This window comes from Squalius cephalus, assembly GCF_949319135.1.
Source record: "Squalius cephalus genome assembly, chromosome: 24".
In the NCBI taxonomy this organism is placed as follows: Eukaryota; Metazoa; Chordata; class Actinopteri; order Cypriniformes; family Leuciscidae; genus Squalius; species Squalius cephalus.
In genome coordinates, this window is record NC_137145.1 from 19,523,009 (window position 1) to 19,547,555 (window position 24,547).

At 38.5% G+C, this 24,547-nt stretch overlaps 1 protein-coding gene across 2 annotated transcripts in view; it reads right to left on the reverse strand.

Annotated features, from left to right (window-relative positions):
* The window catches only part of ppp2r2ab (protein phosphatase 2, regulatory subunit B, alpha b), a 29,171-nt gene extending 8,715 nt beyond the window's left edge, over positions 1-20,456 (reverse strand). The window contains exons 1-10 of one of the 2 annotated variants that reach the window (XM_079861066.1): positions 20,299-20,456; positions 18,818-18,960; positions 17,403-17,480; positions 9,089-9,186; positions 8,841-9,006; positions 4,713-4,825; positions 3,519-3,696; positions 3,232-3,396; positions 2,921-3,090; positions 940-1,031 (exon numbers count right to left, since the gene is read on the reverse strand). In XM_079861066.1, coding sequence (XP_079717192.1) covers positions 940-1,031; positions 2,921-3,090; positions 3,232-3,396; positions 3,519-3,696; positions 4,713-4,825; positions 8,841-9,006; positions 9,089-9,186; positions 17,403-17,480; positions 18,818-18,824 — 1,067 coding nt within the window. In that variant the 5' untranslated portion in view covers positions 18,825-18,960; positions 20,299-20,456. Of the gene's footprint in view, positions 1-939; positions 1,032-2,920; positions 3,091-3,231; positions 3,397-3,518; positions 3,697-4,712; positions 4,826-8,840; positions 9,007-9,088; positions 9,187-17,402; positions 17,481-18,817; positions 18,961-20,196 lie in introns of both variants that reach the window. The other variant, XM_079861065.1, reaches the window with a different exon arrangement.
* Between the last annotated feature and the right edge of the window lie 4,091 nt (positions 20,457-24,547).

Genomic DNA, 24,547 nt, shown 5'->3' on the forward strand with positions numbered 1-24,547 from the left:
ATACTGACGAGGTCCTAATATTGACGAGGGGGTGGAGAATTCGCATCAGCGAATCAGTGTGCTTGGCCATCAAGTAGTAGGCTATTTCAGACTGGACGTGCTGCAATGATAGCTCAGTTCACAATGACAAAACACACAGATCACTTTGGTCTTGTCAACTGAAACATTTTGGCCACTTTTTTAAAATTAAACTTTCCATTCAGAATCTTATTGGCATCCATTTCGGCGTCTCGCGCTCATCATTCATCCACTCAAAACATAATGTTAAAGGGGGTCGCACACTGGACGAGAAGCGAAGCGCAGCGCCTCGTATTTAAAATTCGAACACATTATTCTCTATGAGTGTACACACACCTTTTATTGCTGGCCATAAACTGAGAAAGTACGCGTCCGATGTGCGATACAAGTTGTCCATAGACGCGGCTTCTCGTCCACTCTTTGGCCGGCTCGCAAGCCCAAACAAGTGTGTGCGGCGTGCCTGTTGTTTTGTTTCCGGTCTAGCTAGATCCGGTGGTGTTGTACTAACGTTACTAGTTGTTGCAAAAGCATGTCAAAAAAAAAAAAAAAAACTACAAAGTTTGCTAGGCGTTAATCGCGCGATAAAAAATGTGACGCCGTTAAAATGGGTTTGCGTTAACGCCGTTAATAACGCGTTTAACTGACAGCCCTAATATATATATATATATATATATATATATATATATATATATTTTACAAAAATGTGTTTTAGGTGGACAGATCAATACAGTACTAAGAACATGTAGGATGTTGGGAAATAGCAATGTCTTTTCTGTTAACCAAATGCTTTTTAATCTACGCTATTGCTTCAACGCAAGTGAACAAGCGCACCGTTATTTGTTGCGTAGTGACGGGTGTTTACATTTCAGGATACTCTACCATTATGAAAATGATATAATGCAGGTTTGTGAAGGGTCTAACCTGTCATTTCCGTTCCAGCAGCATTCAAATTTGTCAAAGATGCAGTCGTTCTCATAGAGTGAGCACAACTTACTCCTGAGGTACTCGTGAACCTATGGCAGAAAAAAAAAAAAAAAAAAAAAGGGGGAAAAGCAGGTCATGAACTCCGACATAGCAGTGTAAGTTATTACTGGAGATCAGAGGTAATAAATAAACATGACGCTCAAGTACAGTAAAATTACTCTGTCATCTACAATGACCTCATCTAAGCCATGAATGTTAATCAAATATCTGGGTGTGTTAAGACACTCCCAAATGATTGGGGCAATACTGCAGACTTTGTCAACCTTAAAGAAATAGTTCACTGAAAAAAAATTAAATTCTGTCATCATTTACTCACCCTCAAGTTGTTTCAACCCTGTATGAATTTCTTTCTTCTGCTGAACACAAAGGAAGATATTTTGGTAACCAAACAGTTAATGGACCCCATTGACTTCCATAGTAGGAAAAAAAAAATACTACAGAAGTCAAAGGGGTTCATTAACTGTTTAGTAACTGACATTCTTCAAAATATCTTCCCTTGTGTTTAGCAGAAGAAAGAAATTCATACAGGGTTGAAACAACTTGAGGGTGAGTAAATTATGACAATTTAAATTTTTAAGTGAACTTTTCCTTTAATCCTACCATTTTAAATAGTGAAGAAAGCGCCCCCTAATGTTGACAAAAATAGTATTTGCAAGTCTTTTCATGCACACACTGGAATTTTCTTTCTGATGGAATGTGACATTACAGTGCAATTGCCAACAAATATTTTTTCTTGCCATTACAATATGCTCAACATAGCTGACAAATTATTTTAAAATTGAACCAAGTAAGATTTAAGATTATTTAAATATATACACTACATTCTAATAAGCTGATTTGGCGTTCAAGAAAACTCTTACTGTCAAAGTTGAAAATATTTAATATTATTTTTTAACATTTATTGTATATTAATATACAATACTAATACAATACTTAATAATTATTGACAACGGATAATTTTTTCAGGTTTCTTTGAAGAATAGATATTCAAATTATTCAAAAAACCCTGAAAAAACTGTTTTCTACAAAATATTAAGCAACACAACTGTTTTCAATATCATCAATATAAAAAAATAAAAAAGTAGTATTGCTTAATATTTTTGAGTTAACATTCATTTTTCCAGATTTCTTGGTTCTGTAATGGTGTCATTTGCACCGCAGTTAATCTGACGACATCTATTATATGGTTTGGTGAAAACAACAGCGAATAAAACAGACGAGACAGAGCTCCACTAATGTATGTTTCTGTCAATGGATCCGTATGCATTTCACGTGAATAGGGCTGTCACCATATCAGATTTTTCATTTCGTGGTTATCATGGCAAAAGGAATTCACAATAACATTAAATATATAATGGTAAATAAATAATGCTATCAGTCAAATAGAAATGACAAAGAAAATATATTTTATAGTATTATATACAGGTATAAAGGCACAGATAAACTATATGCTGTTGCAATGGTGTGTTAATCCTCTACAATCTACATGTTTAATCAGTCAAAACTATCTGCATTTTATTCAGATCTCTGGAAGTCTGTCCATATTAGGAATTTCCTGGAACTAATTCATGAGTCTCACTTGTGGCCTTTCTGCACGAGGGCGCCCTCTGGCATAGAGTGTGAATGAAACAAATTACATGCGAATTTAGCGCTCCATAATATTTTAGGTTGAAATAGAAAAAAAATACAAATAATTTACTGCTCTCTAAAGATATTTGAAGTAAACATACGATAATCCATACATTTTTAATAATCCATAATTGTCCAAAATCCAAAATATTGGCAACTTACTCTTTGTACAGTGGTCAAGTCCGCAAGATAACGGAGCAGTGTTAATTTCGTAAACGAAATCTATGACGAAAAATGTACGTTGACAAGCTTTTTTTCCATGATTAAAGCACTATTTATGAACTCTCACCTGGTATGTCTCAACGGGTCGACTCTCCATGTTTAGGTCCCAGATTTTGACAGACAGGTAGTCTCGGGTCATCATGTAGCGGCCGTTGTGACTGAACTTCACGTCTGAGATGGAGGAGATGATTTCAGAGAAGAAAGAGCGGTTGCTGGGGTCTTCAGGCTCCTCAAACACTAGACAAAGTAGAGGAGAAAACAATTGTAGCACAATCACCTTTATACTACTAACCCATGACATCACAGCATATAGCATTTAGAAAACACTATAGCGTTTCATTGGATTGTCATATGAGGTAGTCGGCTCTTATAACTCACATTTAGAGTGCTTGTCACAAAGTGCTGATGCACGCATGTCACAGAGGCGGATGGTGCCTTTGCTGCTGCTGTAGACAAACGTGTTACATTGGTGAGGGTGGAATTCTGCGGCTGTGATCACCTCCGTCAGCTCCTCCATATTGGCTGGTTTTATGTCCACAATGTCTGACGCAGGGTTAAAGCCACATAACAGCTGAACCGACACAAATTTCATTTTCAGACATTTCAGCATGACATTCACAACCCAAATCAATGCTTTTAACCAAAGATATCACTTTCTAGGATACTAAAGCTGCGGTCTGTGATCTCTAAGTGCCACAGGTTGATGCGCAGGTCGTCTGCTGACAGATAGGTCTCATTGTCGCTGTTGACCGAGATGGAGTTGATGTGGTAGGTGTGGGCGTTGGCAAAGACCCTCCGCGGGCTGGCTTCCACCATGAGATCCATAGGCCTGAATACTGGAACCTGCACAAAGAGCTTAAACGTTTATTTGCCGTTTCAGTAAAGTTTTAAATCACAAGTGTTTTATGAATTTATAACTGTCATGGAGTGACATAAGATATATACAGTTGTGGCCAGAATTATTGGCACCCCTGGTAAATATGATCAAAGATGGCTGTTAAAATAAATCTGCATTGTTTATCCTTTTGATCTTTCATTCAAAACATTCACAAAACTGTGTGTGTGTGTGGGGGGGGGATGCTCTAAAATCTATCCAAGTTTCATTTCTATAGTATTGTCCCTTGAGAAGATATACTAAAATGTGAGGGGTGTACTCATTTTCGTGAGATACTGTATAGTATACATATATAAAAAATACTATTTTACAGTACCGTTCAAAAGTATGTTTGTAAAACAAACAAAGTAAAACTTTTATTCAGTAAGGATGCATTAAATTGATCAAAAGTGACAGTTAAGACATTTATAATGTTACAAAAGATTTCTATTTCAAATAACCTTCTGTTTATCAAAAAAATCCTGAAAAGAACGATCACGAATCCTTCATATTAGAAGGATTTCTGAAAGATCATGTGATGTAATTTATTTTTTATTTATCTGTTGTTGCAGCATTTTGTTTGCCAACAAATAAAAGGAATTGTTTACTTTTCATTTGATTACATTTTAAAAGAAAAAATACATTCATGTATTATTGTCTTCATTGATTACCACATTTTTTGATAATACATTTGTATTAAGTCATGAATCATTAAAAAGATAAATCAAATTCATGGTGCCCTATTGATGCAAAAAATTAAAATGGAAAAAAACTGAAACAGATTTCATAAGCCCCATTTACTGCAGTGTTGATCAAATAAATGCAGCCTTGGTGAGCATAAGACAAATATTACCAACCCCAAACTTCGGAATGGTAATGTAAATACATAAAATTTGCAAACCTAAGAATAATGGAAATGATCAGATTTGGGCAGTTTTTTTGTCGATATAGTGTTCTTGAGTGTAGACAAGCGTGCGTGACTCACCCGTAGAGCTGTGATGGTAGCAGCATCTCTGTAGCGCCCATCCTCCTCTTTAAGATTGTATCCCTCTGGTCTCTTGTCACGTTCACTGATCTTCCACAACTTTATAGTTTTATCTGCAGTCAAAGGTACAGAACAACGTCACCTCCTGATGCGCCAGATGACTCTTACAACTCATGCTAAACTAATTATGTGAACTGGGAAAAAAACAAGCCAATTTTCATGTATATAAAAAGAGGTAGTTTGACTGGCATAACGAATCAAGTTGACAGTTCACCAAATTTTGAAAACATCTGGTCATTTTTCCCACATCTAATATGAACTCTATCCCATAAATATCTTTCTCCAGTATGTGGGTGAACAGAAGATCGGCATTCGATCCATTCAAGAGAGTTTTAAATACACACTGGTTGCATAACACAGCAGAGAGTTCATATTTTTAGACAACACGGAGACGCTTCAGTGAGTCAGAGAAAAATCTGGAGAATTTGCAGAGCTTAACTCAACTCAACTCACAGAAGTGATCCAATGCATCTCCAGTTGAATATATGGAGGATTCTGTATTGGCAGTATTATAAGTATCATAAATCAGTCTGTATAAAGTGCTGAACTTTTAAACCCATATGACCAATTCAAGTACACTCAGAGATTAAGTGATCGTTTAGCATTTTAATTTAACTGTGATTAATAAAAAAAAAAATAAAAAAAAATACAGAATGAACTGCCGTATGAATAAATGATGTGTTAGTTAGTTACTTGATATTAAGGGTCATGTAAAACCATATAAGAACTGAAAGATAATGTTAATACAAAAAAGAATATGTAGTTGCCCTGACAATAAATTTTTTTATGATATATATATATATATATATATATATATATATATATATATATATATATATATATATATACACACACACACACACACATATACACTCACCTAAAGGATTATTAGGAACACCATACAGGGCTCTACGCTAACTTTTTTCCCAAGGAGCACATGTGCTCCTAAATGAAAAAATTTAGGAGCACACAAAGAAATATAGGAGCACAGTGAAAAAAGTTGATTAAACTGCTCAGTTCATATGGATTAGTTTTATGATCTTTTTATGAACTTTTTTTCGAAGCATTAAAGTGGTAGTCGTGTAGGCTGTCAATGGAGGGAAAGAAATCTCTCAATTTCATCAAAAAGCTCTTCATTTGTGTTCTGAAGATGAGTGAAAGTCTTACGGGTTTGGAACGACATGATGGAGAGTAATAAATGACAGAATTTTCTCTTTTGGGTGAACTACCTGTTTAATAATTAGCTATGCAATTATTAGTTTTAGCCTACTTCAAAATATATAAAAGAATGAACACCTCAATAAAGTATAAAGTGCTAAAAACAAAACAAATGCCTTTTTTCCTTTGCAGTACTTGCAGTAGGCTACATTAAGTTGTCTTCAAAAATGAGTTTTTGTCATCTTCCTGTCCTCAGTGTCGACTGTTTTGGTCGTAACTTAAGTTTCTGCACTTGGTCTTTTTTGAGACCTAAACGTTGCTAATACAATTTTGATACTCATTTGCAAGTATTGATATTGTGCGGGAGTTCCTTGTTTTTTTGTTTTTTGTTTTTTTGCACTTGGTCTTTTGAGATAATGACTATAGGCATCATACTGTGTTGCGTATCTAGCTCACTTAGTGTTTACTGCTTTTATGGTGTAGGGGCCTGTTTACACCTGGTCACTTCATGCGTTTTAGCCTAACTGATCAAAAGCAAAACGATTCCATTGTGTATTTTCGCAAAACTGATAAATAAATAAATCAGATCTTATATTCCCGCGCAATATGCAGATTTAATGTAGGCCTATGCATAGTTCACATCACCAAAAGCAACAGATATGAGCTGCATTTTATTGATCATAAGCTCATTTCAAAATCAGCGATAGGAGAGCGCGACAGCAGCACTGGTAGCCTAATATCATTTCGTTTCTTTACTATTAATGAATATGATTGTGTGTTGAGCGTCTACGACTTACTTTCACTTTCATTTGCGCCAGTTTGCCCGTTGGCTTGATCAATAGATCGCTCATCTGTCGTGATGCGTGTTGCAGTAGCGTCAACATATCTGGCTATAACATGACATATATAGCCAATTATTGGGCCAATAACACGCTCTCACACGTTTATTTTTAGCACTGTTGGGAGGAGTCACTTGACTCTCTCACTTAAAATCCAGCAGTTCCCGCACATTCCCACACTATTTCAGTGATTGGCTCATTGGTTGCGAATCGTCGCTCTCATTTGAATAAAGTTAAGCGTGTCATGTTCACATCGCGCAGTCGTGCCCCGTCCTCGTCCTCTTGCTTGCTTTCCATATGAAATCAGTGGTATGTTTCGCTTCATCGCGTTCAGTGTATTGAGAACAGCCCGTCACTCGTGCACTGTGCTCGTAAATAATTTTTCAAGTTCGCACATAACTATTTTTAGGCGCAAATGCGAGTGAATTACTCGCACTGTAGAGCCCTGCCATACTAATACTGTGTTTGACCCCCTTTCGCCTTCAGAACTGCCTTAATTCTACGTGGCATTGATTCAACAAGGTGCTGAAAGCATTCTTTAGAAATGTTGGCCCATATTGATAGGATAGCATCTTGCAGTTGATGGAGATTTGTGGGATGCACATCCAGGGCACGAAGCTCCCGTTCCACCACATCCCAAAGATGCTCTATTGGGTTGAGATCTGGTGACTGTGGGGGCCATTTTAGTACAGTGAACTCATTGTCATGTTCAAGAAACCAATTTGAAATGATTCGAGCTTTGTGACATGGTGCATTATCCTGCAGGAAGTAGCCATCAGAGGATGGGTACATGGTGGTCATAAAGGGATGGACATGGTCAGAAACAATGCTCAGGTAGGCCGTGGCATTTAAACGATGCCAAATTGGCACTATGGGGCCTAAAGTGTGCCAAGAAAACATCCCCCACACCATTACACCACCACCACCAGCCTGCACAGTGGTAACAAGGCATGATGGATCCATGTTCTCATTCTGTTTACGCCAAATTCTGACTCTACCATCTGAATGTCTCAACAGAAATTGAGACTCATCAGACCAGGCAACATTTTTCCAGTCTTCAACTGTCCAATTTTGGTGAGCTCGTGCAAATTTTGCCTCTTTTTCCTATTTGTAGTGGAGATGAGTGGTACCCGGTGGGGTCTTCTGCTGTTGTAGCCCATCCGCTTCAAGGTTGTGCGTGTTGTGGCTTCACAAATGCTTTGCTGCATACCTCGGTTGTAACGAGTGGTTATTTCAGTCAAAGTTGCTCTTCTATCAGCTTGAATCAGTCGGCCCATTCCCCTCTGACCTCTAGCATCAACAAGGCATTTTCGCCCACAGGACTGCCGCATACTGGATGTTTTTCCCTTTTTACACCATTCTTTGTAAACCCTAGAAATGGTTGTGCGTGAAAATCCCAGTAACTGAGCAGATTGTGAAATACTCAGACCGGCCCGTCTGGCACCAACAATCATGCCACGCTCAAAATTGCTTAAATCACCTTTCTTTCCCATTCTGACATTCAGTTTGGAGTTCAGGAGATTGTCTTGACCAGGACCACACCCCTAAATGCATTGAAGCAACTGCCATGTGATTGGTTGATTAGATAATTGCATTAATGAGAAATTGAACAGGTGTTCCTAATAATCCTTTAGGTGAGTGTGTGTATATATATATATATATATATATATATATATATATATATATATATATATATATTTCATTAAAAAAAATTAAATGATTAAATAATTAAATGCTAGATTAAATAAAAATATCTTAATCTAATGAATGCTTTTGTGAGCCACAATAATGTACCGTCTTGGAATTATCTTCATTTGGCAGCTATTTTCAGCAAATACTGAAATGCAATTAATTTTTAATAATTTTAAATAATTTAACATGCACTGACAACCCTAATAATGAAAAATAAATGATTTTTTAAATGGTTTTCATTTTATTACCGGTATTATAAATGACATAATCAGGCATTTTTAAAGCACATAAATCCCTAGCATTTCTCGAATCTTGAACTCCTAGGGCTCAGGGTTAACGTTAACAACAAACCTACAAAATGCCCCATTGCTCTACTAACCATTTGTGGACAACAAAAATTGTGCAGCGTTCTTTTGTGGTAGCCAGCGGATCTTGTTAATCTTTTCCTCGATTTCCAAGCTCTTCAGGTAGTCAAATTCAGGCTCGTGGCTCTGAAATGTGCTGTAAACATTGTATTCACTACGGCACTGTGGCTGACTCTTGTTCTGGAAAAAGAAATACACATTTTTGTGAGAAAGACATGTGGGAATGAAATCAGATTTAATGTGGGATCGGTTGATCCTTTACCTCGGTCTCTTGCTGGAAGATGACAACTCGACCGCCTTTGTCCCCTGTGGCTAGCAGCTCCCCTGAGTGGTTGAACTCCACAGTAGAGATGATGTCGGCTATATAAGGGGATGTGCATACGACATTTGTTAGATTTCCTCCACCCTCACCCCCCCCAAAAGATACAGACATTTGATTCATCTTAACAGTAGGGTACAAATTTCACGATTCGATTTCAATTCACAAGCTTGCTATTAGTGTTGTCAAAAAGTACCGACTTCGGTACCAAGTCGGTACTGAAATTGAAAAAAAGTGACGCTTTGAGCAGAATGGTAAACACCTCTGACACCTCAGAGATATCTGATACACCTCAAATATGTCTGATTGGCTACCATGATTAGCTCTTCAACAACATGATGTAAATATACATTAGTGCTGGGCGCATACATAAAGAATACCGGTGTTTATTTTTGTTATGATATGAATTTTTAATCTACCGCAATGTCGGAACGTTTGGAACGCAGCACGACACTGTTTGAGAGGCTCCCTTTTCACTGTTGAACTGTAGAGTGAGGCACATCTGTGTGTGTTACTAAGCATGACGGTGAAGATGGATAGGTTAAACTTTAACTGATAACTGTCAAATTATATTATTTCCCATACATTGGTTCACAATATCAACACTGCCCGCCACAAATAGATTTTCCAAAAGGCTTTGACATCGTTGACATCAGCACTTCATGTTTCAAATTCAAAATGAGGCGCGGGTGTTTTTATATGAATGTATCTTTGAAGGGAACTGACTGTCTTTAGACAAGTTTCGATGTTATTTTCATTTAATCTTTCTTTATCTTCCCTGATAAAGCTGCTGCTTTGTGTACAGCCGTAACCCGGGAAACCGCAGTTTCTGCCGCTCCTATAGCGCCTCCTGCTGGCACCTCTTTATAAACAGCATCATTTTGTGGGGCCTTGCAAACCTGTATTAAAGGGCACCTATTTTCACTTTTACATGGTGTTTGAACATAAATGTGTGTTGGCAGTGTGTACACAACCACCCTATAATGATAAAAATCCACCCAATGCCAGAACAAGCCGTTCTCAGATTCAGGACAATGTGACGTACTTTTGCACAAGCCCCTCCCACGACTGTTGACTGACACTGCAGTTTTAGCGTAGACCCGCCCTGAGTGAGCTAAACACAGTCCAACATTGTTTCAACGCTAGAGCAGCTGTAGACAAGAATGTAGTGTTTGTAGAAGTGTTTTGTTGTTGGATGTAAGAATGAACATAGCTATCTTCATTTACTCTCGTTGTTACTCGAGGATAGATCATTACAACTGTTCGTGATCCAGCTTACAGTTTCTGGAGTGATAGGCCTAACGTTACTGATCACGGCAGAAATGAAAGTGAGAGTGTGCACTTTATTACAGAGTCGTTTTATGGATATAAAGTTTACCAGTTTATTAAGCACCCACTGAAAAGGTGTGTATATATTTGTTTACTGTTAGTTGTAATGAGTGTTTTGTGTAATTCACTGTGAATGTTGATAATGAAAGGGAGAGAGAGAGAGAGAGTTTATGGATAAGACTTTAATGTGCACTTCTTATACTGTGTTTATTCAGCTTTTACGGTGATTTTCTGGAGTAAAACTGATGCTTCATCTTTTGTGTGATGTACAAAAAACTTCATTAAACTCATCAGTATATTTTTGGCCATCATTCGGACGGGGTCCGCAGGCTTGTATTAATAGTGGATAAAAGCAGATGACAAATAAGTTATAACCGTAATTAAACTAAACTATACCTGTTCTATTTCCATACAGCATATATTCTCTGGCTCTGCAGGCATTATTGTCCGACTCCGGGTCGAAATGAACACCACTACTGAGAGTTTGTGTTTTGATATTTTAAGATGAGATTGTCCCGTCTCTGAAGAACGAGCTTGTGAGGCTACGCGCTCTGTGCCGGCAGCAGCAGCTCATTTGCATTTAAAGGGATACACACTAAAACGGTGCGTTCTCTCAGCCCTAAAAAGTGACAATTTAAACATGCTGTAAAAAAATGTATTTTGAGCTAAAACTTCACAAACACACTCTGGGTACATCAGAGACTTATTTTACATGTTGTGAAAAGGTGCATAATAGGTGCCCTTTAATACTAGTGTGGAGTTGTTCCTCCACAATATTTCCTCTCTCAATCAGTAGAAAATGTGGTTAACACTCAGTCATGCTTGGAAAAAAAAAAAAAAAAAACCATCATATACCGTGAAACCCGTATAATATTGAAAAATACTGTGATAAATTTTTGGTCATACCGCCCAGCACTAATATAGCTTGCCACAGCGCAGCTGCAAAAGTAATCATAAGTGTGTTGTGAAAAGACATTTAAACATTTTAATAATTTATTGATAATGTTTTCGGCTGCAGAGATTAAAGGGGTCATGAACTGGATTGTTTTATTATTTTATAATGTTGCCTGGGGTGCCCTTATAATGTTAGTATGATTTTTACATCAAAAATTGTCATAATTTATAAATAAAAGCCATTTTTCCAAGCCTGATTTCAGCCTCAGATTTGAACGCTCCGTTTTAAGGGGCGTGTCTGCTGTGAGACTTCAGTGCAAACGCCCACTGCTGTGATTGGCTGACATGCTTGCATATGAAATAGCTAGTATTACATGAACTCTCTCGAAAACTTTTACTACGTTTTTACTATTACAGCTATCGAGATTAACAAATCGTGAAAAGTATAGTTTAAAGCATTATATTTAAATCTATTCCATCACATGAAAGGTTGCAGCATGATGAGCACTGAGCAGATGACAGACAGTCTGTTGATCGCGTGAATAAAGATCTTATCATTGCAACGCAATTTTTGCACTCTCACAAATGCTTACACCAAATCACAATGCAAACACGATGTGAGTACACAGTAAGAGCTTCGTTGTGTAGTGTAACAGTGTCATTATTTCATCACGAGTTTGGTAAGTGTCCAGATAAGCTCTCGCGGCTCGCGCTGTGCTGTTTGATTGACAGCTTGGGCGAATGGAAAGGGATCGTTCTTTGATTGCTTTCTGTATATAATTTAATAACAGTTTAAAAAAGATAATTTTCATAATACTACGAGAAATTATGTGAAGTTGATCGTTTAGTCACTGATGCATAAACAGTATTGAACGATTTTAAGAGAAAGATATCTGAACTTGAATAATTACACAGAAATAACTGATCGCAGATCAGGCATTAGAATACACATGGTTACTTACATGTTGCTGACAGATCCGTGTCGGGAAATTGTGATTGACTGATTTAATAAAGTTTAACCATGCTGGAATCCGAAGGAAGCTTATGCAGACTGTCTTCTTCCACAAACAGGCACGCACAATATTTAGTAAACAGCATGTTTATTGCTTGGAAGTAGCTCGATCCGGTTTTGCAATCATCATGTCGTCCTATGTTATTTAGCATGTTTGGGCGAATCGGTGGGCGGGGCTAAACAGGCCGTGTTGAAGTAGGCGTTGATCTTCTTTTGTGGAGGCGGTGTTTTATCCTCTTTGACGTCATAGTTCCCCACTTTGAAAAACGAGTCGTTTGCTGAGCCTGATGTCTATAAAAGCTTTTATTGGACTAACAAGGTAGTTTTCAGCTCTGAAACTTACAGGATATTATTATAGTATTATGATCTCTTATATGTCAAAAGCTCAAAGAAAATTTGATTTCTCAGTTCATCACCCCTTTAAGTCAATGATGCTGACTCATCTCCGCAGTAGATGACGCACCTAATTTGCACGTTTTATGTGGATAACAATTTGAGAATATTTGTTTTCCATTTAAATTGGTTCATTTAAAAGTAGACATTTCAATTAAGAATCAATTCAGAAATCGGTATTTTCAACAAAGCCCTGCTTCACAGCCACTCGGCTTCTGCCAAACAAAAACCTACAGGAGTTATAATAACTTAATGTGCGGTTTGCTTCAAACATAATTAGCATCAGAGGTAAGAGAGTCACTGACTGACACAATGAAATGATTCTGATGATAAAACGGCACAGTGACACGCAAATCTGTAACCTAGATTCCTGCCACACACTTTTGAGACCGCTGCATCACTCAAGGATGGGCTGTAGACTGACTCATACCAATTTAACCCTTTTTAAACCAGTAGAGCAGAAGAACGCAGGAGAAAAGAATAAAGTAAGTCCTTTGTGTAAGTCTGACCCCCCTCCCCCTTTAGTGTGTGCAAAACTCAAAAGAAAGTCACTGAATCAGGCCGGAAGACATTTTGATAAGAGGACATCCCATTGGAAACTAGCACAAGAGTCTGTAACAATGTGTGGTGGAGACTTCAGGCAAAGATCTGCTGGGACTTTAGGTTTGCACAAGAACCTTCTGATTATCCATATGGCATCATGACATTACAAGTCTACAGCTATGGATGAGAGGCAGTAAGGCTGGGTGATATATTGAATATCTAAGACATATCCTATACTTTGTGAGATAATTAACCAGCATCATGAATAATATGATGTTGTTGGGTCATGAAGTTTACTGAAAATAGACTAGTGTCAGTAGACTAGTTTCTCGTCTAGACGGAATCTGCAGACTTTTTCTGCAATGAATTTGAGGAAAGATATTTTCAATGTATTTAAACATGGAAAAAATATGTTAAGTGGAGCTGAAAGTACTACATTTTTACTGTCAGTGCAAAGCATGATCAAATTATACAAAATAGTTATGAGGCTGCTTATGAGTATCAGAAGTGGGGCTGGGCGGTATGACGATATATATTGTGGTGACTATACAATTTAGGAGATTTTGCTATATTGTGTTAGCCTGGTAATACCAGACTCTGCTACTTCACTTTGCTTCGTAGAGAGAGTCTGGAATAGCATAATAGAGAAGTGTTTTCTCTCTTGCTAGGGGGCGCTTGTCTGAAGTTTAAAATCATTGGTTACCCGTAAGCCAATCACATAACGTTTGGTTATGGCGTGTGTTATGCGCATGCTCAGCCGCATCTAACTTCCAATGTAAACACATGTATGATGCAAAAACTAAACCATCGAGCGAAATACCGGAGTGAACATGGCTGTGAACGACTTTTGCAGATTATGTGAAGTAAATCTATGCAAGTACGCATCCACCACGGTACAATCAGCGTCTACGTCACGGCTCTCAGCCCGCCCTCTGTTCGTTGATTGGCCCGGCTGTTTTCAGGCCGGTGGAAAACTGAAAGATACGCTGCTATCTCAGACTGACTACAGGAGCGAAATGAAATTAGCGGAAGTAGGAAGTCTGACGTAGTCAGGCTAATATTGTGTAGGCTAGGGCTGAATGATACGTCGAATTTTCATCGTCATCGCGATATGAACTCGCGCGATGAACACATCGCAACCGACAGCCTGACACGATGAATAATGCCTGGTTCAGATTACAAGATTTTTGTGTCTGTTATGATAGTCACGGTGTCAGATTACACGATTTTGACCCCTAAAATCTTGTTGAGGACAAGAAACATGTCAGACTACACGTTGCTTTCCGACCAGTCATCGCGTGCCGTCACACTCACACATTCACTCGCACGCACACACGCACTGTCCCTCGCTCACTCACTCACTTTCACTCATTCACTCTCTCACACACACACACACACACACACACACACAGGCGCACACACACTCTTGCTCACATACTCACTCACTCTTGACGGAACCCGTCATGGAGGACCGTTAAAAAATTAAACATGCTAGTCTTTCTGTCGTGAAGCATCGCAGACGCGACGTAGGTTGTCGCCCACTATGACACACTATACGAGATGAAGCGATCGAATCTTGCGTCCCGACGCCCGTTGTCATTTACGAATCCCCACGACACCCTACATCAAACAGATCGTGCCAATATCGCGCTAAAATCGTGTAATCTGAACCAGGCGGGTAATAAACGTTTGACCTATCACGCAAAGAACCTATTAAAGCACTAAGACATGGGAACAGTATAGCTAACATTCACATTTGAATATTTATCGCAAGTCATACCGTCATCGCAATATTAAACAATGTTATCGCACATCGCAGCTTTTCCTCATATCGTGCAGCCCTAGTGTAGGCCTATATCGCAGTATGTAAATATATATTTGTTGCACAACACTATTGACACTTTAGAGCAGTGGTTCTTTTCTCAGTGGTTCTTTTCGCAGTGGATTTTGTGCATTTTTATGCATAATTACATTCTATTTTTAGTTTACAAATTTGTTTGACTGTTTGGTTCAAATTGTGGTTTTGATTGAGCAGCAAAAAAAAAAAAAACTTTAAAATAATGCAATGCTAGACATAAATCTACAAAATCACTGTAAAACCATCACCCTTAATAGAATTCAAGATTCACAATCAGCTTTAGCATAAACATGGACCGTTATAACTTAGTAAAAAAGATCCAGACCTATGTAATTGAGACATAAGAACCTTTCACAGTGAAGCTGCTAATAGAGGCACAACTGGAAAGTGCAAACTGTAGCTTCTTAAGCAGCTAACACAAAAATGCACTGCACTGCGGAGAACTTAACATGCATCCAAGCTTAATGTCTGAAATTAGCCGACTGGCTGCTAGAGACACAATGGGCGGCAGGACTCTTGGAGAGTGAGGTCTGAAGAATTACAGGTCAAACAATCTACCACACACAGTCTCTCACTTGACATCCTGCTGTTAAAGGGATAGTTCAGGATTTTAGACATGAATCTCTATAGCTTCCCCATAAGCAGTGTGGTGCATTGACCATGACTTACCCCCGACAGCGTCCTGTGAGCCGAGCTCCGGTCCAGTTTTGGTCAAGATGAAATTAGTCCGGCAAGTTTGCTGGGGTCACGGCAATAAAGCTTTTTTCTTCTCAAATCAATATGTGTTCAAAAGAGTGATATATTTGCAGCACAAAACCGCTGTCTATGGAGAGGTCAGACCTCGTAATGGCTTGGCACTATTTTCTTCCCCGTCATATCACTGCGCGCTGCCGCTACCTACAGCCAGCTGGGAGCCGCGCACGTGTCACTTTGTTTACAGCTCGTAAAGAGAACGATAACATGTCTGACTACAGCAGCGACGATGACAACATTGACTTCGACACACAGCCAAAAGGATATCTTTACGAACCTGAATACACAGATGACGAGTTACGCCAGATGGAGTTAGAAAGGACAGAAAGAGAGAGGATGGACAGAGAAGTTGAACAAGTTGAAGCTGGAGCTTGTACAAACTGATCGCTCTTGGTGAGTAGCTATGTTAGCTCGTTCGTGTAGCTGTTCTGAGCACGTAAACACTGCTGTAAACACTGCCGAACAACTGAAAAAGTGGTGTGCGCCTGTGCAGCTCGCAGCTGGCTGTAGGTAGCGGCAGCGCGCAGTGATATGACAGGGGAGAAAATAGTGCCAAGCCATTACGAGGTCTGACCTCTCCATAGACAACGTTTTAGTGACGCAAATATATCACTCTTTTGAACACATATTGATTTGAGAAGAAAAAAGCTTTATTGCCGTGACCCCAGCAAACTTGCCGGACTAATTTCATCTTGACCAAAACTGGACCGGAGCTCGGCTCACAGGACGCTGTCAGGGGTAAGCCATGGTCAATGCACCACACTGCTTATGGGGAAGCTATAGAGATTCATGTCTAAAATCCTGAACTATCCCTTTAAGAGGAAGCTAGTCCGATATGCAAGCTGTTCCCTTCACCATTGTCTAGCACTGTTAATAAGCATAACAACTGTCTCAATTTGTGTATATATATATACACTGTTCATTTTGTAGTGTTCACACTGACAATTCCTCCTAGAAGTAGTGCACATTAAATACCTGGATGATGCACTAAGCGAAAAAAGTTGGACACTTAATGTACTCAAAGCAGCAGTTTTCCTTGCATATCGGAATGGTAAGGTTTCCAAATTCCAAACAATTCCATTGTTTTAGCTGTGGTATCAAAATTGGAATAGAGGATTGTGATTTTCACTAGTATCAAAAATTTTGGTGTCATTACTGCTTTTACTGCCATTTCATGGCCGGTGAAAATTATTTATGGCCAGTACATTTTCATTGGCAAGTGTGGCAAAAAAAGTTAGTATTAGGCCCGATACATATATTTAGGAATTATGTCAGATTTCGAAAAAAATTGGGTCATGGCCTAATGACCATGGGAAAATGGGTCCCATGGACAAACCAGTTTAGAACCACTAGTGTAGAACACATTATTTGGGACACAACTATTGTCTTTCTGATTGTACTTTGATTATAGGCATAAAGTCTTGTCCATGAATCCCCCGCTTAGATAGGAAGATACTATTCAGACAGGTACTCACCTTCGGCTACGTCATCATCGATCGCCCCTTTCACTTGTGAAAAGCACCACTGCACATCGTTTCCCCCGCCTCCGGCTCCTGAAATCAGAAAAGCAGGTTAAAACAATATCAGGAACCTATAAGGAACATTTATATTGGATTTGATATAAAAAAAACAATCCTTCCATAGCACAAAACAAGAAACAAATCAGTAATACTACAATGACGATGGCACTACTGATGCACAGTAGTCAGCGTGAAAATGAGGCAGAGAGCTCTTGTCTGAGTAACCAAATTTACCCTTCCTTCACCCAAAAATGTTAGGAAACAATACTATAATAGGGTCTACACTCGCAATAATTCATATAAATTTTAAATGATAGCTCTTGCATCATTTTTTAATGAGGGGGAGAATTGGGCTGAGGCAAATCCCGAGTGACTGTTTGAGGCAGAGCAAAACTGGTTGGGTTTGTTCACGGGGCAAGTGGCTACAGGAGACCGAATGACAGGATCAACAAACGCCCTAAGTATTTGAGTAATAGTACTTCAGTATTTTTTGGTAAATTCCGTTAAAACCGAATACTTGTATGCACGTGTGTGTGGGTGTAAATATATATATATATATATATATATATGTGTGTGTGTGTGTGTGTGTGTGTGTATATAAATTCTTAAAATATGAAAACATCTTATACCATAAAACCTGAATCCTCCCACCCCTTTAGCGTCACGACTAATCTTTAAGATTTCTGTCTTTTGAATAAGACTAATGCACTAAAATGTTAGACAGAGGAAAACATTTAGGTTTGTCATTCGTGCGGATCTCGGTGATTTTAACGGTTTAAAGACACAGAGGGAAGCGCGCGGCGGTTTGACTCCACATGACTCTGCAGATGCCGGTTAAACTTCGCTAGTTTAATGGAGGTGACGATATAAAGAGGCCGAGATGTCGAGCAGATTTATACATCAGGCCAGGTGATAACGTTACATACATATATACAGAAGAAGAAGAAGAAGCAGGACATGTTACCCAACGCCGATTCATTTGTATAACCGACATATTAAAAATCACGTAGCCTGACCGCGCATCCCCGTTAACAATTGATGAGTGGGTTAGCCAGACAGATTCCCACGCAAATGCAGCTCATCAGTAAAACACCAAGCACGATCACAGAGAAGCCTCAGTACTGCTGAACACAAGCCCAAACGCTCGTTACATTATGAGTAAAACCGACTGAAATATGTTTTGTCGATTTGCTGGCTAACTGGAGGGAAACGAGGCAGCTAAATGGCTAGGCTACTGTCAGTGAATCAGAGATTCCGATGATGGATTCCGTACAACCGCTGCGCTCACTCTAACAGATAGAAGAAATGGCTATAATCACATTGGTTTCATGCAATCTCTGCTTGAGCAGCTCATAAACTTGTCAAGTTACCTGCCATGGCGAGAGTGGCGATGTCGGACCCTAGTCTTGATAAGCAGTGTGAAGGCAGCGACCAGGGCAAGATTTCCAAGAGAGCCGCCGGAAATGCAGTTTTTCAAAATAAGAGTGCTTGGACTTCTGAAAAATTTAGCAATCTGGAAAAAAAGGAACAAAAAGCAAATCAAATTACTAGATTTAGTGATAAAAGTGAATGAATATCTGATTGGTAACGAGATTTACTGCATTCTCAAAGTTATTAATGCAAGTCAGGGGTTTAAACTGCAGTCCAGGACCATGAGCATGATCATATTTAGGGGTCCGTGGCATCAGAAAGATCGAAAAACCCTGATTCAAGTAACACAGAATTATTTTCTGTGTTACAGTTTTCCTTTTTGCAAGGAAAACAAACTGACAGCAAAGTCCTCCTGTACTGTATGCAAGGAACCTATTCCATGAGTTATTCTGCAAATCTTGGAATACCAAGAGTCACCTGTTTTTCCATTACAGTTTTTCAAGAGGCACTTCTGGGTTTTGTTTGCCTACATGGATTCATAAATTACATATTTGCACAATGCAATGTTTCTGGAAATCTGTAACGTCTACTGTAACATGTATTCATGCGTATTATTTATTTTATTATTTTCTTCATCCATTGGGGCTGATACATTCTTCCTTGAACCTATCTATCAATCTGTACATTATTTTTCAATCAGCTCATTTAAAAGTAAATTATACTGAAATATTTAATACTGAAGGGAAGGTAAATGATGCCAAAGAGCTTTATATAGCAGGCATCTCTGGTGTTTGCCACCGTGCAGTGGAGCAATGCCCATTTTATTCTGTCTAAAGATGCTTAGGCTACATGATGTGCCAACATTGAATGTTCTTTTTGATTTTCATTAAACACACACACACACACACACACACACACACACACACACACACACACACATTAAAAAGATACAATAACTTCCATAATTTGATTCACAGTATAAAATTGCATTAACATTTTTGAAAATAAAAACTTAATTAAATTTATATTAATCTGCCTTAAATTGATAAATTATTTACAAATCTATTAATATATCATACTGAGACCATGATGCTTAAGTGAATGCAAAATATACCAAATAACTTCATTTCAGAGTGCAGTTTATTTAGATTATTAGTGATTATTTGATGTGCCATATAAAATAAATATCATTACACCATTTTGAAAATAAAATATTTACAGTGTAATTATATATATATAACAAAAAGCTTTATTTCACATTATTCCATTTTATCACATAATGTTTATTAAACTTTAATAAAAGTTCAGATTATTCTAGTTGTATTTTGAAGGAAAATCACTCTTCTGGGCCCGCTATTTCGTCACTTCCGGCTCTTACCTTCGCTTGCTGCTGCTAATTTTTGGTCTCAGAACTATCCAGATAACTTTGCCGGGTTTATTTTATTGCAAACAGTTCGTCTGGGAATGGATGAAGACGAACCTCGGAAAGAAGCTCTTCTCGGTAGTCCTTTAGTTCACTCTTAAATCTTAAGCTTTCTCTGGCTTTCTTCCTGCAACCCACCCTCCTCCTCAGCTCTATCCTCCTCCAGCTCCTGCACTTCTCTCAACATTCAAAATGGCGCAACCCCGCCCTGTGGTGACGTCATCAGCACTGGCCATTCATTGCTGGATGCTGTGGGATGATGATGTAACTACTACGGTGATCATCTTGCCTGGCTCACTGGCTGTGTGGGCAGATGTGGATATGAAATTATATACTCCAAAAACGAATAGAGAAGTAAGCGAACACAAACATTCAACCACAACCAGTATGGAAATCATAGACACGTAAATGGTCTTAAAGTGGTTTTAAAACATCTTATTTCTTTTTCCATATTTCTTTAAACATTTACTTATATATTTTCTACTGTATGCTGCTCTGATATGTTTGATTATTTATAAATGTAAGGTCTTTGGTGTCTCTTCTGTGCTGTAAGAGCAATTGGGTGCATTTTCCATAAGAATTGATTATGTGATGTACCGTTGTATCAAAATATGTCTGCTTCCATCTCTGCAGACATGAAATAATGCAAGATCTTTTTTTAAGGTCTTAAAGGTGTCAAAACAATATCTCGTATCTATTTTCATTTATCTGACATTGACCAGTCACTAGTTGGTGCACCAGGGCTGGACTGGGACAAAAAATTAGCCCTGGACTTCATCCAGACCGGCCCACTACGCATGTAAACACACACACACACACACACACACACACACACACACACACACACACACACACACACACACACACACACACACTACATGTCTATACGTGCATTAATCTGCATGTAAAATGACTGATTCGAATTTATTTACTATCAAAACCAAGAAAAACAAGATAAACAAGAAATGCAAATGATTTTATCAGGCTTTATTATAAATAACTAAAGGTCTTCATTTAAGTGCTGCTTATTATTCTAATAAAAAAAATATTAATGCTTAGGGTACACAATTTCTGCTGTAACTATATTTCATGAGGTGCAACATCACTGCCAGGGCCTACAGAAGAAGCTTAGTCTCTCTGCAACTTTGTCAATGATCACATCAGAGTCAAGAGAGAAAAGGATGTCCCTCTCTGTTGCCATCAACATAAAAGCTTCCAAGTGCTCCTTGGTTTTGTCTGGTTTTGATGAACTTAGGTGTTGAAAATGTACGTTCACAGGCAACATTAGTGATGGACAGGGTGAGCAGGAACTTGTATGCCAGACCTTGGAGGTGGTAGGCATTTGACATCAGATTGAACCTCCAGAGAATCTGGTAGCAACACAGTGGGCATTCTACACGAGGAACACTCCTTGCATCGGATTTCAACCCCCTCATCTTCGGTCTTGTCTTCCAATGTTTTGACCTCGTACTCATCTAGTGGATACATTTAAAAATGTTCCCACTGAAGAACAACATTTCTAAATTCACATTGTAAATTCTCCGCAGTTTCTTCACTGTCAAACCTCAAAAGACATTTGCTGAGCTCTTGGAACATCAATGGTGGAAGATAGGACGTCTTTAACTGAGTGAAGTTCCTGGGGTCTAGAAATTCAAGGTCCGCATAGAGTGTTCCATGACCCAGAAACCTCCTGTGCAACGTCTCAGTAGTTGTGTCCATGATCTGATTATGGACTGTGACTTCATAAACCTTTTCAGGACTTGTGACAGTTTCAGCATGAGGAATCTTGCCCACAGAACAAATTTCCCTGCAGCTGCATTGACTGAGGCAAAGTCTCTTGACATGCTTTTCAGGCTTTCATGTGTTGCCATAACCATTCTGTGGGCAGACAAAATATCCATCCCTTGTGTTTGGAGGTATTTGGACATTGGTGATGTCTGCTCAGATATCCTGAGGAAGGTTTGTGCTGTCAGTATCTTCTCATACTTAAGCAGAGCCTCAACAAATCCTTGTGCTTGCCTTGAACGCAAGCAGTTGTTTTCATGGTCATGTCCTCTTGTATTGCTGTCAATACACATAGAGACAATTATCTGGATTTGCAAATGATCCAAACACTTTCCTGAGAGCATTATCTTTGACCCACCACCTTGTCTCGCCAATTGGTGAGAGTCGCCTCTGGTGCTTGCCCTGGCTCTCACTTTCCCACACATTCATTATTTTGTATGACTCGCGAAAGAACAGAGCAATATCATTGAGAACTGCAAACAGTGAACCACTTTCTATTACTGTTTGGGTTGTGTCAGCCAGAACTAGGTTGATTACATGCACACCAAACATGCACTTGATTTGGTGCCACTTTGGACATCTGAGTAGAAAAGCCTTTGTATTGGCCTTGCATATTAGAAGCACCATCTGTAGCATGTCAGATGCACTTGCTCAGGTCTAAATTGAGCTTCTCAGCAAGCTCTTAAACAAGACTGACAAAATATTGTCCAGTAGATTCCTTACACTTGACAGACAATGCTGATAAGCCTTTCGTAAATTTTGTCTGTGACATATCATACAACAACAGAACACTGGTCTTGTGAGGTGATGTATTGTGTGGTGTCAATCTGAAGTGAGAACATTTCAGCATTCTTTATGTCTCTCACAATGGTCTCCTGGATAAGCTGCTGAATGGTGTTAATGACAGAATTAACGGTTCTTGCGGACAGTAACGAAACCAGGGAACCTTTGCCTTTTGCCCCAGATTGATGAATCTTCTTGGATGTTTTAATGCATTCCTTTAAATGCTCTTTTAGACAGATGTCATACTTGCTTAACAGGACTATAACCTCCAAGAAGTTACCATGGTCAATATTGAAGTCATCAAGCATGTATGCAGCCTCATGCTCTGACCTAAGGCCTCTTTCATCTTTACAACATCAACTACATGCTCCAGTACTTGTCGTTTCTTTCAGATTTGTTTCCTGTGTGAGGACAAATGACTTCCACTAAGTAAGTCTTTCACATCAGATTTAGAGGCATATAAAAAGTATGTTTCTGCACAAGTTTTGTGAGCCATACTCTTTTCATGTTCCTCAAAGAGGTTCTTCTTTCATGTTCATGCGCTGATGCACATGTTTCCAGTCTGTCATACCGCTTATGAAGGGAGGTTTGTCAGCTGACTTTACTCTGTCTGCATAGCATTTGCCATGATGCATGACGTTCTTGGCGGTAAGTAAGCCACCTTCTATTAGTGCCATCCTTGCACCAGAACATTTTTTTGCACTACTGGATTACTTGATGTTTGTTGAGGATGATACTGAAAAAAGGTATTTAAGCTTTCATGGTGGGGACGAATGTAGTAATCAATTTGTTGATTAGTGTTTTCACTTCCCTCTACTGTGTATGTTCTTACTTCTCCACTCTCTCCTATTCTTCCATGTACTCTATCCTCTCCATGTGTTCTTTCTTTTCCTCTGTCTTTTTTTCCTCTCTTCTCTCGCCTGTCTACTCTCATCTCCTCTCTCTTCTTCACATTCCTCTCCTGCCTCATGCCCTCTCTCTTCTCCACTCTCCTCTAATGTGGACCCACTGGCCCTAGCTTGAGAATAAACATAGATGAAAAGTAGACATAATATGTTCTAAATACTGTACCAAAAAGTTTATAATGACAAATAATTTAAGTATTGTATTGTTTCTTTAAATTAGAAGAGTATGCAGTAAAGAAAAAAGACCCATGCACCACTTCTCAGAATAATCACAAATATAACATTTTAGGAACTGAAAAAAACAACAACTTGCATCACAATAGGTGTAATTGTGATTGTCAAAACATTTGGTAACTAAACAGAATTGTCTTAAATTTAGTGACAACATGTTACAATGTGTACATGGTACAATGACTGGTAGGCTACTGTTTGTATTATTGCTTAACAAAATTTTCATGATTTCAATTCAATTCTTGGGATTTGATTTTAATCTTGATTCAATATTGACTCATTTGGATACATATTAGGCTACAGTAGATAGCCTACATGTTAATTTTTCTCAAGAAAAAAAAATATCTCACATAATGCTGTAAACATACAGAGAGCCCTATCAGCTGGTATTATTACTTTAGTATTATTAGACTACATAGCCTATAATAATTGTATTAATTTTATTTAATAATAAAAGAAAATGAATTTCAAACCTGAACTAAACATATTTTTATTCATATAAGATATATATGGAAGTAAAATAATGCCAAATGTTCTTGAAACAAAAAAGCCTGTTGAATTGCACTACTTGAAAAAAATATGCATTGCATTAACCATGCTTG